Source organism: Canis lupus, chromosome 10 (assembly GCF_011100685.1).
Source record: "Canis lupus familiaris isolate Mischka breed German Shepherd chromosome 10, alternate assembly UU_Cfam_GSD_1.0, whole genome shotgun sequence".
Lineage (NCBI taxonomy): Eukaryota > Metazoa > Chordata > Mammalia > Carnivora > Canidae > Canis > Canis lupus.
Window position 1 is genome coordinate 23,172,010 of NC_049231.1, and position 15,747 is coordinate 23,187,756.

At 55.1% G+C, this 15,747-nt stretch overlaps 1 protein-coding gene across 2 annotated transcripts in view; it reads left to right on the forward strand.

Annotated features, from left to right (window-relative positions):
- Window positions 1-5,372: 5,372 nt before the first annotated feature.
- The window catches only part of SCUBE1 (signal peptide, CUB domain and EGF like domain containing 1), a 140,231-nt gene continuing 129,856 nt past the window's right edge, over window positions 5,373-15,747 (forward strand). For both annotated transcript variants that reach the window (XM_038550290.1, XM_038550291.1), the window contains exons 1-2: window positions 5,373-5,470; window positions 9,198-9,329. In XM_038550290.1, coding sequence (XP_038406218.1) covers window positions 5,383-5,470; window positions 9,198-9,329 — 220 coding nt within the window. In that variant the 5' untranslated portion in view covers window positions 5,373-5,382. The remainder of the gene's footprint in view (window positions 5,471-9,197; window positions 9,330-15,747) is intronic.

A 15,747-nucleotide genomic window follows, 5' to 3' on the forward strand; every position in this document is an offset into this window, starting at 1 on the left:
GAGAGCTGGTGTTGTCTCCACAAAGCCAGTGGCTGAAGGGATGGTGAGGAGAGATCACGAATACAGAGCTGACAGGACTTGATGTGGGCAGTGAGGAGAGAAGACAGGTGCCACTCCAGGGGCAGGGAGTCCTGATGGGACATGACCTGGCCAGGGGGATTAGAGGGGCCTGAGGGAGGCAGCAGGTCTGTGAGGCTGGGCCTCAGTTTCTCTACCTGTAAAATGAGGAGTGTGGGCTGGGCTACCTCTGGGATTCATTTGCATGGGGTGTGTAGTGTGCAAGTGAGTCATACAACCCCTCGCTTTCCACTTCTACACAACCCCCTCCCAAAAGTGAGACACCAGGGCACCTGGGGGGCTCAGAGGTTGAGCATCTGCCTTCGACTCAGGTCATGAACCCAGGGTCCTGGAATCAAGTCCCACATTGAGATCCCTGCAGGGAGCCTGCTTCTCCCTCTCCCTGTGTCTCTGCCTCTCTCTGTGTGTCTCTCATGAATAAATAAAATCTTAATTTAAAAAAAGTGAGGTACTGCCATCCTACATGGGGATAAAATTTTTTTGCACCTGTTAGAAAGATGAGAGAACATAAAATTGGTTGGTACCTAAAATCAGTCCCACAAATTATAAACTGTTACAGTCTGGCCACTAAGCAAAATCCAGTTTTCTCAATATCAAAACTAAAAAAGTAAAACTTTGTGCCTTACAGAGAGGGGCACCCTAATGCCCTTCGAGCCTTTGAGAGGGTTTTACTAGCAGGTAATGGTTAAGAGCATGTCTTCGGGAGTCATGCAGACCTCAGTTCAGATCCTACCTCTGCCGTTTGCTAGCTCTGTGGTCTCAGACAAGTGGTCTGAGTCTCTGTTTTCTTAGGTGTAGGAGTGGGGGCGATGGCAGTGTTGGCCTCTCGGATGAAATGACACAAAGCACAGGACGTCTGAGCACAGTGCCAGGTACTCAGGGACTCTATATACATGGTAGCTATAGTAACATGTAAGAGAGGAGGCAGCAGGGAGGTCAGGATACGTACGCTGTGTGCCCAAGTTCAGATGGGTCATTTCAGAGGAGTCTCTGGACCTGGAACTGAGATGCCCAAGGTCCTGGGGGCTGAGACCCTCATTTAATAGCTGGGGGCTCGAACCAAAAAACCCAACTGTGGGGCCCAGGGTCATGGAGGGATTGCAAGAGAGATTCTCCTTGAAGGTCTAAAGAAGGGTGCAACACAAGGGCGCCTTAGTCAGAGTCAGACTCTTGATTCCAGCTCAGGTCATGATCTCAGGGTCGTGAGATTGAGCCCTGTATTGGGCTTTACTTTGGGCATGGAGCCTGCTTAAGAGTCTTTCTCTTCCTCTCCCTCTGCTCCTCCCTCTCTCTCTATTAAAAAAAAGTGTGCAACACGAACGGGGATTTTTATGAAACCCCATTTTTTAATAAGAAGGAAAACAAAGCCTCTAAAAGTTGTGGAATGACATTTTATGCTTGTAGAGGACTTTATTTTCTCAAACAGCTTTCACAACTGTGATTCATCGAGAGACTTCTTCTCGAGGAAATTTTCTTTTTAAAGGAAGGTATTCTTGGGGAGCCTGGGTGGCTCAGTCAGTGAAGTGTCTGCCTTCAGCTCACGTCATGATCCCGGGGTCCGGGGAGGGAGGCTCGCATCTGGCTCCTCCTGCACCAGCTTCTCCCTCTCCTTCAGGCCCTCTCCCCCTGCCGCCTCTCCCTTACTTGTGTTCTCACTTGCTCGGCTCTCTGTCAAATAAATAAATAAATAATCTTAAAAAATAATAATAAAGTAAGGTATTCTTTTGCTGAGGACTGGGGTCAGTAGGAACACCCAGGGCGTAGAGGCTGTGTGTGCTGAAAGGAAGGCTCCTCAGCCTCCTCTCTTCCTGGGACTTCTATGAGGCGTCACCAGGGGGAGCCAAAGGGCCCCAGAGGACGGCGGTCCTGCCAGCCTGCCCAGTGACCCCATAGGGCAGAGAGGATGGGGCCAGGAGGGTGTGGGCAGCTGGATTCACTCCCCGAAACCCCACCAGATAGCCAACGAATCTTGACCCACTCCCTGAAGTGGTGTGAATTCTTGGTTAAGTGATGTCTGTCTTCTTTCTATGTTTGTTCATTCAACAATCATTTTTTAGGCCCCAGCTGGGAGCTGTGGCCGTGGATGCAGATGGGGGGTGAGCCCCACCTTCAGGAACCCCCAGTTTGGGAAGAGGCAGACGGGAAGCCCAAGGTGAGCCAGACTCTGCTGGGGCAGCCCCCAGGTGTGGGGGCGCCCAGAGGAGGCCCTACGCCCGGCTACAGGACAGGAGTTGAGGGTGTAGGCAGAGGAGAAGGGGGGAGCTTTGTGAAGAAGGACATGAAGGGTGCTCCCGGCAAAGGGAGGCCAAGGGGTGTGGGAACAGGATGTCTCTGGGGCCCTGCTCCCCCGTGGTGACATGAGGCTGGCACTGCCGTGGGTGCCTTGTTAGCTACACAAAGTATTCCGGGCTTGCTTGGAAGGTGATGGGGAACCATGAAGTGTTCCATCCCAAAGTGACAGTGGGAGTCATCCCTGAGCCTCCAGTCTCCTGACTCAGTTTCCAGAAGTTCTGAGGTACCCCTTGCTGGAGTCCAGGCATACATGTTCTCACCCCACCAGGCAGGCCCACCTCACAGATGCCACCATCTCTGTGGGCAGTTTTCCACCATGTCACCATCCCACATGCCCAGTGCTTTACAGTTTTTAAGGTACTTCGAGAACACTGACCCCTTGATCCTCACCTTCTTCAGTGGACCTCAGCACATTCTCTTGAGCATCAGGAAAATCTCCTTCTTATACTTTGTGCCCAACTCTGGCATCTAGGATGCTTCCCTGACCACCCCAGGAGCAGAAGTAACCACCTGTTTCTCTGCCACCATCTTTCGTGCATTTGTGGGAACTTACAAGTGTGTCCTTTCTCCATCCATCCCCATCCCACCCTGTCTCCTGTTTCCTGGCTCCTCTGCACAGACCACGATGTCTTCCTGAAAGGAACAATGTTTTGTCCATCTGCACACCTTCCTGGGGGCAGGCTGGGGACAAGAACTTAGTATGAGTGAGAGCGGCCCCTGGATTGTGGGAACCACAGTCTGAGAAAAGCTATCACCCTGTGCCCATTCTCCCCTTGATCAAGAGGCACAGAGCCTGCTGCTATCAAGCTTGGGAGGCACCTGGCCAGGTGTGAGGTGCCCCCGATGCACAGGCACTTAAAAAAACATTGTTTCTAGTCAGGTGGAGCCCTCCAAAAGGATCTCACCCTCAAACTCACATTGCTTGCCCTTGCTACTGATGGGCAGGATAATGTGTGTTTCTAAATGAGATTTCTCCCCCCGAAACCCAAAACCACACAATTGGGAGGAGGACAAAATAAAGCCTTTAAGATAAGGGGGAGGGTGTCCCAAATTAAGCTACCAGCTAGAAGGAAATGTCTGGAGTGATGAGGCTAAGGCTTAGAGGAATCCGAGAGTAGTACCTCCTTTGCCTCTTCTACCTGGACAGCCATAGCTGGTACCCCACGTTGGGGACCCTCTGCCTCAGCCACCAGGCCAGTGCCACGAGTTACTTGTGATATGAAGTCAGATTGGGAGTATGGGTGGCTGGACACAGATTTAACTTTCCAGAACTGCAGTGATTATCTACAGAAGGCCATGTGAGTGTGTGTGCAGGAATGTGCATCTGTGAGGATGTGTATGACTGTGTGTGTGTATGTGTGAGCATGTGTCTGTATGCCTGAGGGTGTGTGTTGGGGGTGTGTGTGTGAGAGCATGTGTCTGTATGCCTGAGGGTGTGTTGGGGGGGGGTGAGAGCATGTGTCTGTGCCTGACGGGGTGTGTTGGGAGGGGAGTGTGTGTGTGTGTGTGTGTGTGTGTGTGTGTGTGTGTTGGGGGCAGGGAAGGGAGCTGGGGTGGAAAGGAAAGCTAGGCGCAGACCCAGGCGGGCAGAAGGGACAAAAAGAGGAAAGTCTTGTCTTTGAGTCGGGCCTGGAGAGCAGAAGAAAAAAGGAGCTCTTATTGGTGGTTGTCAAGGAGATGGGCCTTGGGGTTTGCTGAACTTTCTTCCCTTAAAGCGTCCTGCCTGGGGCTGAGAGGGGCCATTTATTTCCAGCTGTGCCTCCCGGGCAGGGGTCTGGGTCCAGGCCCAAAGGCCCACTGGTGTCAGGTGTAGATCCCAGGCCAGGCCAGAGCAGCGCTGGGGTGGAAGGACTGTGATGCTCCTCCAGCCCCCAGCCCATCACCTGCCTACCCGGCGCTGTCCTGCGGAGCCCCCGGCCCTGAATACTCAGGGCATCGAACTTGGCTGGCTAAGAGGTCAGCCGGCAGATGGGCTGCCCTGGCCAGGACTGACTGCGAAGTGGCATCGTCCCTCAGGGAGCTTTCCAGATAGATGCCGATCCTGGGGCTGTCCTCTGACATGCACACCATTGTCTTTTGGGGAGTGGTAAAAAAAAGTTCATTTGTTTTGAATTTCTGTTTTTTTTTAATTAAAGATTTTATTTATTTATTAATGAGAGACATACAGAGAGAGGCAGAGACATGGGCAGAGGGAGAAGCAGGCTCCATGCCGGGAGCCCGATGCGGGTCTCAATCCCGGGGGGTCTCAATCCCGGGACTCAGGGGTCACACCCTAAGCCAAAGGCAGGCGCTAAACCACTGAGCCACCCAGGGATCCCCTGAACTTCTGTTTTTAATCCATCCTCATGATCTCTTCTTTTCTGGTCCATCCACCGCTGCATCGCCCCGCTGGGCACACAGTAGGGCCTCAACAGGCATTTACCGGCTGCATGAGGGCACACTTCTGCTTTGAGCAGTTCCATTTCTTTGGCTCCAAGTGGATGTCTCCGGGCCTGTCTCGACCTCCGAGGGCGGGCGGGCGGGCAGGCCCCCTCCTCTCCCCGGAGCGTGCGAGCCGGGGCGGGGGCGGTGGGAGCGCTGCCCCCCCAGGGGCGGTCGCCCTCGACGACGGGGGCACAGGGGTGGGCGCGGGGGTCGAGGGAGGGAGCAGCCTCGGAGCGAGCCCCAGCCGAGCGGAGACCGTGCACCCCGCGGCCGCAGCAGGCGCCCCGGCCCCCACCCCGCAACCTGCCGCCCGCCCCGAGGGGAGGGGGCGCCCCCGACGCCCGCCCCGCCCCCCGCGGGGGGGGCCGGCGCCCATTGGCCGGCGGCGCGCGGAGCCCCGCCCCCGGCAGGCGCGGGCCAATGAGAGCGCGGCTGTCAGCTCGTCAGCCGCGCCGGCTCGGAGGCTGGGAGCCCGAGCGGTGGCCGAGGAGCCAGCAGCCAGGAGCGCTCGGCGAGCGGCGGGTCGGAGGGGTCCCCGCGCCCCGCACGCCCGCACGCCCGGCCGGCCCGGCGAGGCTCGCAGCGAGCATGGGCGCGGCGGCCGTGCGCTGGCACTTGTGCGTGCTGCTCGCCCTGGGCGCGCGCGGGCGGCTGGCGGGGGGCAGCGGGCTCCCAGGTAAGCCCGGGGGCGGCGGGCGGCGGGCGGCGGGCTCCGGGGTGGGGGGGCCCGGGGTGGGGGGGCCCGGCCCGCGCCGTCGAGGGGGCTGCAGCCCGCGCAGCCCCGCGCCCGCCCCGCCTCTTTGCAAAGTAACTTCTGCGGCCGCCGCCGGGCGCCCCCTCCCCGAAGCCTGGCGGCCGGGGGCTCCGGGCTCCCCGCGGGGCCGCCGCGGGGGCGGGACGGGCTGGGGCCCCGGGGGAGGGAGGGCGAGGCGGGAGGAGGAAAGAGAGCGCGACGGCCGGCGGAGGGGAGCCCCGGCGCTCGGACCGCGGGCGGGCGGGAGTGGGGACCCCGGAGCCCGACGGGCGCTCCCCCAGGCGAGAGGGGCGCGCGGGCCGAAGGAGGCCCGGAGGGGAGACGGGGGGGGGGGGGAGCGGGGGAGGGGGCGAAGGCCTGACCTAGAGGGAAAGGGGATGAAGGGGATGGTGGATGGAGGGACGGACGGACAGAAGGAGCACGGAGGGAACACACAAAAGGACACAGAAAGAATCCCAGAGAAAGACAGACGCGAGAGTAGGGAGGAGACCAGGAGACCGGAGGGAAGGAGGAACCCCAAGGGACAGAAGGAGGCAAATGGGCCGCTGGGAGGAAAAGAAGATAAAGGGAGATGTGACGGACGTGCTAAGGGATGGGAAGGAAGAGAGAGGAGAGATGGAGGCGAGGGACAGCAGAGAAAGAGACCAGAGGACTGGCGGGGGGGGGGGGGGGGGGGGAGGAAGCAAGACAGACAGAGGGGAAAGACAGAAGGGGGCATGGCTGGCAAGCGAAGAGCAGACACCAGACGCGTCAGACAGGAATTGAGGAAGGGGGACAGAAAGACTTGACACAGAGGGAAGGAGATGGTTGGGAACCAGAGTGAGGGGAGACCAGACTTGGGACACAGGGCGGGAGGCCCAGGAGAGGGGGGGCAGAAGGCACTGAAGGAGGATCAGGGATTTGGGATCCAGAGCATTCAGCCATGGGTTGGGGCAGGCAGCAGAGGCTAGCAGAGCAGCCAGGGGCCCCAGGATTTCACAGGGAGCTCCCCAGCACCTACTCCTTCCCCTCCCACTCTCTGGCTGTCTGAAAGGGGTGCTCTCACAAGGCTGAAAGCACAGTCCCACAGCTTTGAGGAGTTTCCTCCCTCTCTCCCCTAAGAGGGTATGTGTGTGTGTGGGGGGGTGACCTGCCTGCTTCTGCTCTGCTCTCCTTGGCTTTCTCTGGACACCCCCCCACCCCGCCCGCCCCAGCTTCCATGCTGGGCTCCCTGAAGTCTGTGTTTGGTGGCACAGGAATCTATTCCTGGGAGTCACACCCTGAATGAGAATGCCAGGCCATTTAAACTGTTCTTCGGCAGTTGGAGGCCGAGGAAGCTGGGTCCTGTAGCCCACAGCCCCCACCGCATCTGTAGGTGTTTCTCTTCGACCTTAGGATCCCTCACCCGTTTGGCTGTTTCTGTATGTGCCTCTCTCCACTTCTCTATCCCTCCTCTGTGTCGGTCTCTGTGTCCCACTCCCTGAAAGCCTTGTGCTGTGAAACAAACCAAAGTCAAAGCAAGCCCCAGGGACATGACTGGAGAGGGCTGGGCTGCCCTCTGTAGGGGGTCCCCAGCCCTGGGCAGAGAGCAAGGCCAGCCATGGGCACAAATGGCCTGTGGCTCCCCTCCCTCTCCCTAGCCCTCAAGTAAAGATGTAAAGACATGTTTAGAAGATGTGCTGGGAGGTGTCCCACACCCCCTCACACACCAGCCCCTTGGCTAACATTCATCCCTTTCCCTCCCCACGAGGATACCTGCCTAGGTCAGAGATTAGGGATATGGTGCAAAAGGGGCTCCAGGACCCCAGGCAGTATCCCTCCCCTCATTTCTGTGCACTGACCCTTGGGATATGCGTCCGTAGTGCATTCCCCCTGCTGGTCCTATCTCAGAAGTGGCCCCCGGGCCTCCCCACTGGAAGGATGCAGATTGGCCCTCCCTGGCCTCTAGCTTCCTGCCCTCAAGGCTTTGCTACCCCTGCGGGGGGGGGGGGGGGGAGATTCCAGTTGTTGTCAAGTCCGCAGAAGGGGATGTTCTGCTGGCCTGAGGTTCCTGCTGACCCCGGGCCATTTGAGGGCTGGCTCTGGCCCCCTTGCTCCTATTCCTTTGGGCAGCTGTAGAGGATGGGCTGCTGACCTGAGCAGATACAACCACCCTGAAGAGTGACACCACCTGCTGTGTGTGCATGTGTGTGCATGCGTGCATGTGTGGGGACGTGTTGCTGTTGTGCTTCCTGTTGATACCTCTCTTCCTTTGAGGGGCTGGAGTCTTAGGGACTTAGAGGGGAGCCTTGTTCCCTTAAAGAGGCCCTCACAGATTTAGAACCCCGGTGCCAGCCAGAGGAGTAATTCAGAACAGACAGTCTGGAGAACCAGATAGTCTAGCGTAAGGCTGGAGTCATGAAGAGAGAAGGTCACTCCTGGACTTCCCCAGGCCTGCCCCTGGGTTATTGCCCTTGGGGTGGCTGCTGAGGGTTCCTGGTGTGTGCTCGCTCCGGCAGCACATATACTTAAAAAAAAAAAAAAAATGGGTTCCTGGTGCTGCCTTGCTGGGTCCTTCTATCTGTCTGTCATCCATCTGGATCTTATTCATGGCCAACTGGAAGTAACATGGCACATAGAAAGCTCTGGATCTGAGCTCCAGTCTCTGCCCCTAATGAACTACTACTGATCTACAACAGACCTCTCTGGGCCTCAATTTTCTCATCTGTAACCCATATTATAACTAAGGTTCTGGCTGTGCTATCCTGTGTCCTGAGGGTCCTTTTTCCTGTTTGAGCTCTGTGCTATGTATGAGAGAAAGAGAGAGAGAGAGAATGAGATGGGTGTAGAGCCAGATACACAGAACCTATTGTGCATTACTTTGGCCAACAGCTATTCCAGCCCAAAGGTGTATATGTGTATGTTGGGGTGGGAGGTGGGGAGTGCCAGGAGCCTTCAAAACATAGACTGAACTTGAATTTGGAAGTTGGGATCTCAGAACCAGGTCCCAGTTTTCCGAGGTGGAGAGGAGAGAAGATGGGGAGGTCAGAACCATGGGTGAGCCAGGTCTGCCCCACTGAGGGTGTGGTTCCCCTGTTGGCCGATGCACTCTAGGGTGTGGAAGCTAGGTGAAGAATCCTCTATTTCCACAGCCTTGGGGCTGAGTGGGGTCAGATCACCCCTCCTCCCTGGGCCTCCTGGCTTGGCCTCTACTCACCGCTCCATTCTAGGCTTGGTTCCCTCCTCCCCCCACCCCAGCCCCATAACCTGAAGGGGATAGCTTTAAATTCCTCCAAAGCTCTTCTGGCTCTGAATTCTAGAATAAGGAGAGTGGAGGAAGGATGGAGTGGTGCTTGTGAGGAGAGCAAAACATACAGAGAGGCTTTCCTGGCAGTGCTCCTAAGCCTTGGTTTTGTCATCTTTCCAGCAGGAGTAATAGATTGACTTAATGGGACTGTCATGAAAATAAATGGGAGCCAGCATTTAGGTAGCATTGCATCTGGCACAGAGTAGCTGCCCCCCAAATGCTGCCAGTCACCACTCGTCATGCCAGATTGTTGTATGCTGGCTATTACTATTGATTACCCCAGCAATCAATGGAAGGTGGGGGGGCAGAAGGAACTCCCTGTACCCAGCCATCACTACCTGCCACCCAGGCCACACCTCACCAGTTGTTTCCCCCACTCCCCAGGGCCAGTCGACGTGGATGAGTGCTCGGAGGGCACAGATGACTGCCACATTGATGCCATCTGCCAGAACACACCCAAGTCCTACAAATGCCTCTGCAAGCCGGGCTATAAAGGGGAAGGCAGGCAGTGTGAAGGTAAGCCCAGCCCAACCCTCCTGGCCAGACCCTGTGGCTGCCACCGCCACCATGTGTGGCTGGTACCCGCCTGGTGGTGTGCCAGCAGGGGCTGAGTCTCCAGCACCCCCACCCCCCGGGTGCCAGCAGCACAGGCCTCACTTGGCCTTGGGAGGGAGGCCATAGGCTTCTTGGGAACTTGAGCTGCTTCCCTGGAGGGAGGAGTTTGGAGTCCTGGGGTACTTAACTCACTCTGGACTTGAAACTTCTGCTTTAAATAAGATGAGGTACTGAATGATATGTTCGTCCTTCTGTCCCTGACTGAGTATGTGTGGGGTAAAGGCCTGGGATAACCCCCCACCAGGTTCCTAACTTCATAACCAGCAAAACCACCCCATGTGGCCTGTAGCTTCCCCAAGGGACCTGCTTAGTAGCCAGCCATAGCATTTGTGGGCTGGCTCAGGTATGAGAGCTCGGGCAAAGACATAGATCTGTGCTGTGTCCATCTATCTGTCCAGCCTTTCTTTCCTGCACCTGGGGTATCAGTTTGATTGCCTGGCACTGGAAACTGCCTCCCGTGCATGCTGAATGTCAGAGACAGACAAGCAGCCTTGGCTGACTTTGGAGCCAGGACTCTCCAAACCGGTTGGATCTCATGGGAGCATCTGTCAGGGAGGGTCTGTGTAGCCATTCTGTGTGGTTCTGGGGAAGCCCATCGTTAGGGAACTGGGAACAGCTCTCTCCATGACCCACATGTACACCCAGATGAGAATCCTTGATCCAAATCTTCCCTGTCTGTCCCCACTTTACAGATGAGGAAAGCTGTGGCCCAGAGAGAAACAAGCCCCCAGGTCCCACAGAGCATGGCGAGTACTAAACCCCAGGTCTCTGGATTCCCACTCCATGGCTCCCTAGCATCTCATTTTCTTTTCCCCAAGCCCTGCCAGCTTATTTCTGCAAAGCATGACATTCGTAGTAGGAAAGTGACCCACGGGGCGCCTAGGTGGCTCAGTCTTTTGAGTGTCTGCCTTTGGCTCAGGTCAGGATCCCAGAGTCCTGTGATGGAGCCTCACACTGGGCTCCCTGCTCAGCGGGGAGTCTTCTACTTCTTCTCCCTATACCCCCACTCTTCTTGTGTTTTCTCTCTCTCTCTCAAATAAATAAATAAAATCTTAAAAAAAAAAAAAAGGCAACCCATGTGAGTAAGATGGGTGCCCGTCCCTTCTGTATAAGGCTTTGCAGGAGCTGGAGCTTTGTGGGAGATGCAGCCTTGCCTCCTTGGAATGCTGACATTATTCATCCGTCTCACTTGTTGGGTGTCTACTTAAGGCTGAGTGCCGGGCAAATGGCAATATTCCAGATCATGCCTGGTTTGGCCACATCTCTGGCCTTGCTTAGGGCCCCGAAGCCTGAGTGGGGAGCTGGTGCCTACCCACAGACCTCTGGAAGGAGGCCAGGCTGGAGACAGGCAGAGCAGGTCATGAGCAAGAAGCCTGGTGGCCCCGGGCTGGCTCCCCTGCTTGCAGGGCCTGGAGGTTCCAAGTGGCACATGTGAGGCTCTACGTGACCACTTTCTGACCCTCTGCTCCTGCTCCAGGCCCAGTGCTCAGGCAAGGGAGGGCCTAGGGCAACCCTTTTTCTCTGCTTGTTTAAACCACTGACCCAATCTGCTCCTCCTCTAGCCCAGCTCCTTAGCTTCCCCTCCTGCTGTCCCCAGACCTGGGGACTTTGTCTCCTGCCAGTTTCCCTGAAATCCTTCAGAGTTCAGCTTTAGCTCCCCACTCTGTTTGAGCCCAGTTGGGAGTCAGACTCACTGGCTCAGTTAAGGATGACAGAAGAGGAGGCTTGTAAATGTGCCTCTGGAACTGCCAGGGCCCTCCCTGTCTCTCTAGCCTGGCTCTTGCCTCTGTCTCTCACCTCCTAAAACCCTGGATCATGCTTGTGTCCCGGCCACACATCCACACACCAGGCTGTTCCATGTTTCTGAGCCCCAGCTCAGGTCTTCCGCTTACCAGGAGCTGCTTTTCCACCCTTTGTGTCCTGGCTAATTCCTAATAAGGCTTTAGATTTGCCTCCTCTGGGAAGCCTTCCTTGATACCTCCACTTCTACACAATTACACACACACACATATACACACATAGCCACATTAAGTATCTACTCTGATCTCAGAAGCTTCTGGATTTTTCTCCATCACAGGGCTTCTATTTTTTTAAAAGATTTATTTATTTATTGGGTGCGGCGGGAGCAGAGAGAGAGAGAATTTCAGGCAGACTATGCTGAGTGCAGAGCTCAATGGGGACCCTTAGAGATCAAGATCTGAGCTGAAACCAAGAGTCAGACACTTTTTTTTTTAAGATTTTACTTATCTACCTATGAGAGACACAGAGAGAGGGGCACAGACACAGGCAGAGGGAGAAGCAGGCTCCACGCAGGGAGCCCGATGTGGGACTCGATCCTATGTACCCAGGATCACACCCTGGGCCCATGACAGCACTAAACCACTGAGCCACCTGGGCTGCCCAAAAGTCAGACACTTAACCGACTGAGCCACCAAAGTGCCTGGGCACTTTTTTTTTTTTTTTTAAAGATTTATTTATTTATTTTAGAGGGAGAGCATAAGCGGGAGGGGCAGAGAGAGAAAAAGAATCTCAAGCAGACTTGTTGCTGAGCAGAGCCCAACGTGGGGCTTGATCTCATGACACCGAGATCACAACCTTAGCAGAAACCAGGAGTGAGACGTCTAACCAACCGTGCCCCCCAGGCGCCCTCTTCATAGCACTTCTGACTTTGGATGATAATTATGCATCTTGTTCTCCCGCTGACCCATGAGCTCATTTATTGAGAGTTGGCCATGGACTCAGCATGGGGGTCCACCACACTGAAACTATCAAACTCGAGGCCACTGGGAGCCCCTAGATTGCCTTTCAGGCTTGTCCCCATACGCCCGACTCCTGGGGCAGAGCCCAGCGTGAGTGTGGGTGTGCAGAAAATGTTTAGTCTGAATTGGCTCTCATTTGCCCAGACTGGAGTTCCCACGAGATGAGGAGCCCCAGAGATTGAAGCTACCCACAGGGGGGCTGCGCAAGCGGCAGGGAAGCATGGAGTGCTGGGTCCGGGTGAGGACTCGGTTCTTGTCGTGGCATCATTGCCACCCTGTCTCATGAGAGAGGAAAGCAAGAACGGACCTAGCCGCCACATGGGAGTCTGGGTTGCAGCCCACCTCTGATGTGAAAGTCTAGGTGCTCATTTGCCCCCCTGAGTCTCAGTTTCCCCTTTAGTTATATGGGCTGAAAATACCCGCCATCAGAAGCCATCCTGAAGACTGAAAGAAATGCAGTGTGGCGAGCCGCAGGCCTGCCAGTCACAGTGCCTGGCTCGCGATGGGCACCCAGTGTATAGGATGCGCTTAGGACACAGACGACAGTGCCATTACTGTCACTGTCACCATCTCCGTCATCTGGTCTCACCTCCTCTCACAGTGGCTGCAGATGGTGAGAGGCAGTGTGAACAGACTCACTTAATGACATCTTGAACCATGGTGAAGACCTTTGAAAATGGTTCAGTGCCGCCTGCCTCGGAGGTGATAAAGATGGTGCAACCTTGCCCTTCCCCTCATGGGTCTTTGGATCAGGGTTGGCCTGCATGAGCTGAAATGATATATCAGTAGAAATTTTTAATGAACAGGGTCCTATGGGTGGTAAGTCGGTCCCTATGGACTTGTCCTAGTAACAGTATGGAGACAAGTGGTCAAGAACTGAGACCATTTGGCCACTCACTCCCTAAACCCTTTGTGAGTGCCAGCAGGTTTTCTGGGGACCTGAGTGGACACTGTCCCACTTACCCTGAGGTTTTCTTACCCCTGAGAATAGTCATCAGTCAGAATTGGTGGAGCCAGCTGGAGTGTTCCCCATGAGCCATCAGACCCTCCACCAGCTTCCCCAGGAGGACCATGCAGAAATTTCTGGAGGCTTTGAAACCTGGAGGGGCTGGCAGGTCACATGCAGTGGTGGCCTGAGGGAGCTTGGAGATCATCCAGATGTTCATTCTCTTCCTTGGTTTTACAGATGGGAAAATGGAGGCCTGAGGAGGTGAGGGTCTTGCCTGAGTTGGGACCAGAGTCCAGGTTTGGTGGGCCTTGCTTCTCACACTGCATTCTGCAAGTGGCTATTGCTACCTGTGGTTCTCTGCTCTGAGAAGACGGATAGACAGTCAATATGCAGTTGTGCGCAGTGGTTAAAGCATGGACTTTGGAGTCAGGTGTCTTGGGTTTGAATCCTGCCTGTGTAGCCTGGCCAAGTGACTCGACTCCGTTTGTTTGTTTATATAGTAGAGGTAACAATAATGTCTACTTCACAGAGATGGTATGAGCACCAAATGAGGTAATGCGCATAAAGCATTTGAACGTAGCCCGGTATGTAGGACACACTGTGTGAGCTTTACCTGCTGTTCTTGTGATGATGGTGATGGTGGTGATATTGAGGATGAGGACAAGGATGTTGCTGTTGATGATGGTGATGTTGAGGATGAGGATGAGGATGCTAATGACCATATTGGTGATGACGATGGTAATAATGATGATGGTGGTGATGATTAATCATCATCATCATGGTGATGGTTTTGATGCTCATGATAATGTTAATGTTGATGATCATAATGCCGTTCAGTATATGAAAAAGGGTGAACCTTTGTCTTTTTCCAACAGTTGCCAGGATCTTAAGTGGCTGGGAAATGGGCTATTCTGGCTCACAGACTATTTAGATGAGCCATATGCATATGTCCATATCCCCATAGAGATGTACGGACATGTGTGCCATTCACAAATGACCATTTACCAAGATTGCGCAATAAAAATTACAAGTGACAGAAGGCTCTCCTTTGTTCCACTGAACCTACTGAAGGGCTGGCAAAGAGGCTGCCACATTTTGCCAGAGCAGACACCAGTAATTGATCACAGCCCCCTCCAGACAGCAAGCTCCACTTTAGATGAAACCTGTCTCCCTCCCTGGGGCCTTTCTTCACAGGTGCTGAGCTGGTATGGGGCTGTGCAAGGGCTGGGGTGGGAGTCTTGGGGAAATGAGCACCCTATCCTACAGACCTGATAGACTTGCTGTTTACTGTGATAAGCACAGAGGATGGATTCTCAGCAACACGTGCTCAGAGAACGTGGCTTCCACAATCTCACTAGTTCTTCACGGCCAATGGACCCAGGTTATGGGAAGCCCTGTGTAGGGCCGACTGAGGCTCTTAGACCCTTCACTGCTTCACCCTGAGGCTGCTGTTGGTCATGAAAACCCTTTAGCAAACCCAGCATCTTAGGCAGCCTGTCCCCCTCCCCTATTACAAGGACAGTTTCTTGCCAGCCTTCAGGGCCATCTTGCCATGTGGCCAGTGCATGTGTGACGATGACCAGGCTTCCACATGCTCAGCCACGTTGCAGCCATGTGGAGAGCAGCCCTGGAGCCCTGGCTGGTCTGCTGAACGCTGGCAGGGGGCTTGCTATAGCCAGGCTGAGGTGCCTCAGATGGTTCAGAAAGGCCCTGGGCAAGGCTGAGGATAAATCCGTGTTTTCTTGATGATTTGCATCTTGACAGAATCTGAAGAAACTCTAGGCACACTCCTGATGTGCACAGTTGGAAGGGACTTGAGGGGGCCTCCAGGGTAGCCTCCATGTTTTACAGATGACCAGTTCTCTCTGTTGCCCGCCCCCCCAGACCCATACACACCTCCCCTTTGGTCCATGTTACCCTGCATTGATGTTTCCCTGTGTCTCCTCCTGGAATGTGGGCCCTGCAAGGACAGCGTCTGTGACCTGTTCCGCTCTATTCCCTGGAAGCCAGTGCCAGGCTTGGCATGGAACTTGGAAGGCATCTGTTGAGTGAGAGGGTAGATGGATGAGTTCCAGCAGTCACCTCCTCCAGGAAGACTTCCCTGCTGCCCATGTCACCTGTGAGCATCCCTCCTTCAGAGCACCTATGACACTTGGTTGCAATGACCCATGTGACTTCATTTAGGGCTGGCTCCAGAGCTAGTGTTGGTGGACAGTGAGTGACCATTATAAATCCCAGGGATAGCAGGAAAGGCCTCCCAGAGCTTCTGAATTCTGGAGGTTTCACAGGTGAGGAAGCTGAGGCCTGACAAGGGAAGAGGCTAACCTGAGGACATCTGTTGTGGACCAGTGGCAGGATAAGGTTGGGGCAACTGGACCCAGGGAGGTCAGGCTAAGCCAGGTCACCCAGCTGAGAAGCAGCAGGGCCTGGATCCAACCTCAGGCAGCCATGGGGTCCCAACCATGGGCCAGACCCCCAGCAGCCTGTCTGAACAAAGTGAGAAGAGCTCCTTAGCTAGGAGTCATAGAGAAGGTTGCGGAGACCCTTCCCTTTATTCACATCCCCCCGTTGTCGCCACAAGCTCATCTGAGCCAGGCCCTGTGAATGTGAG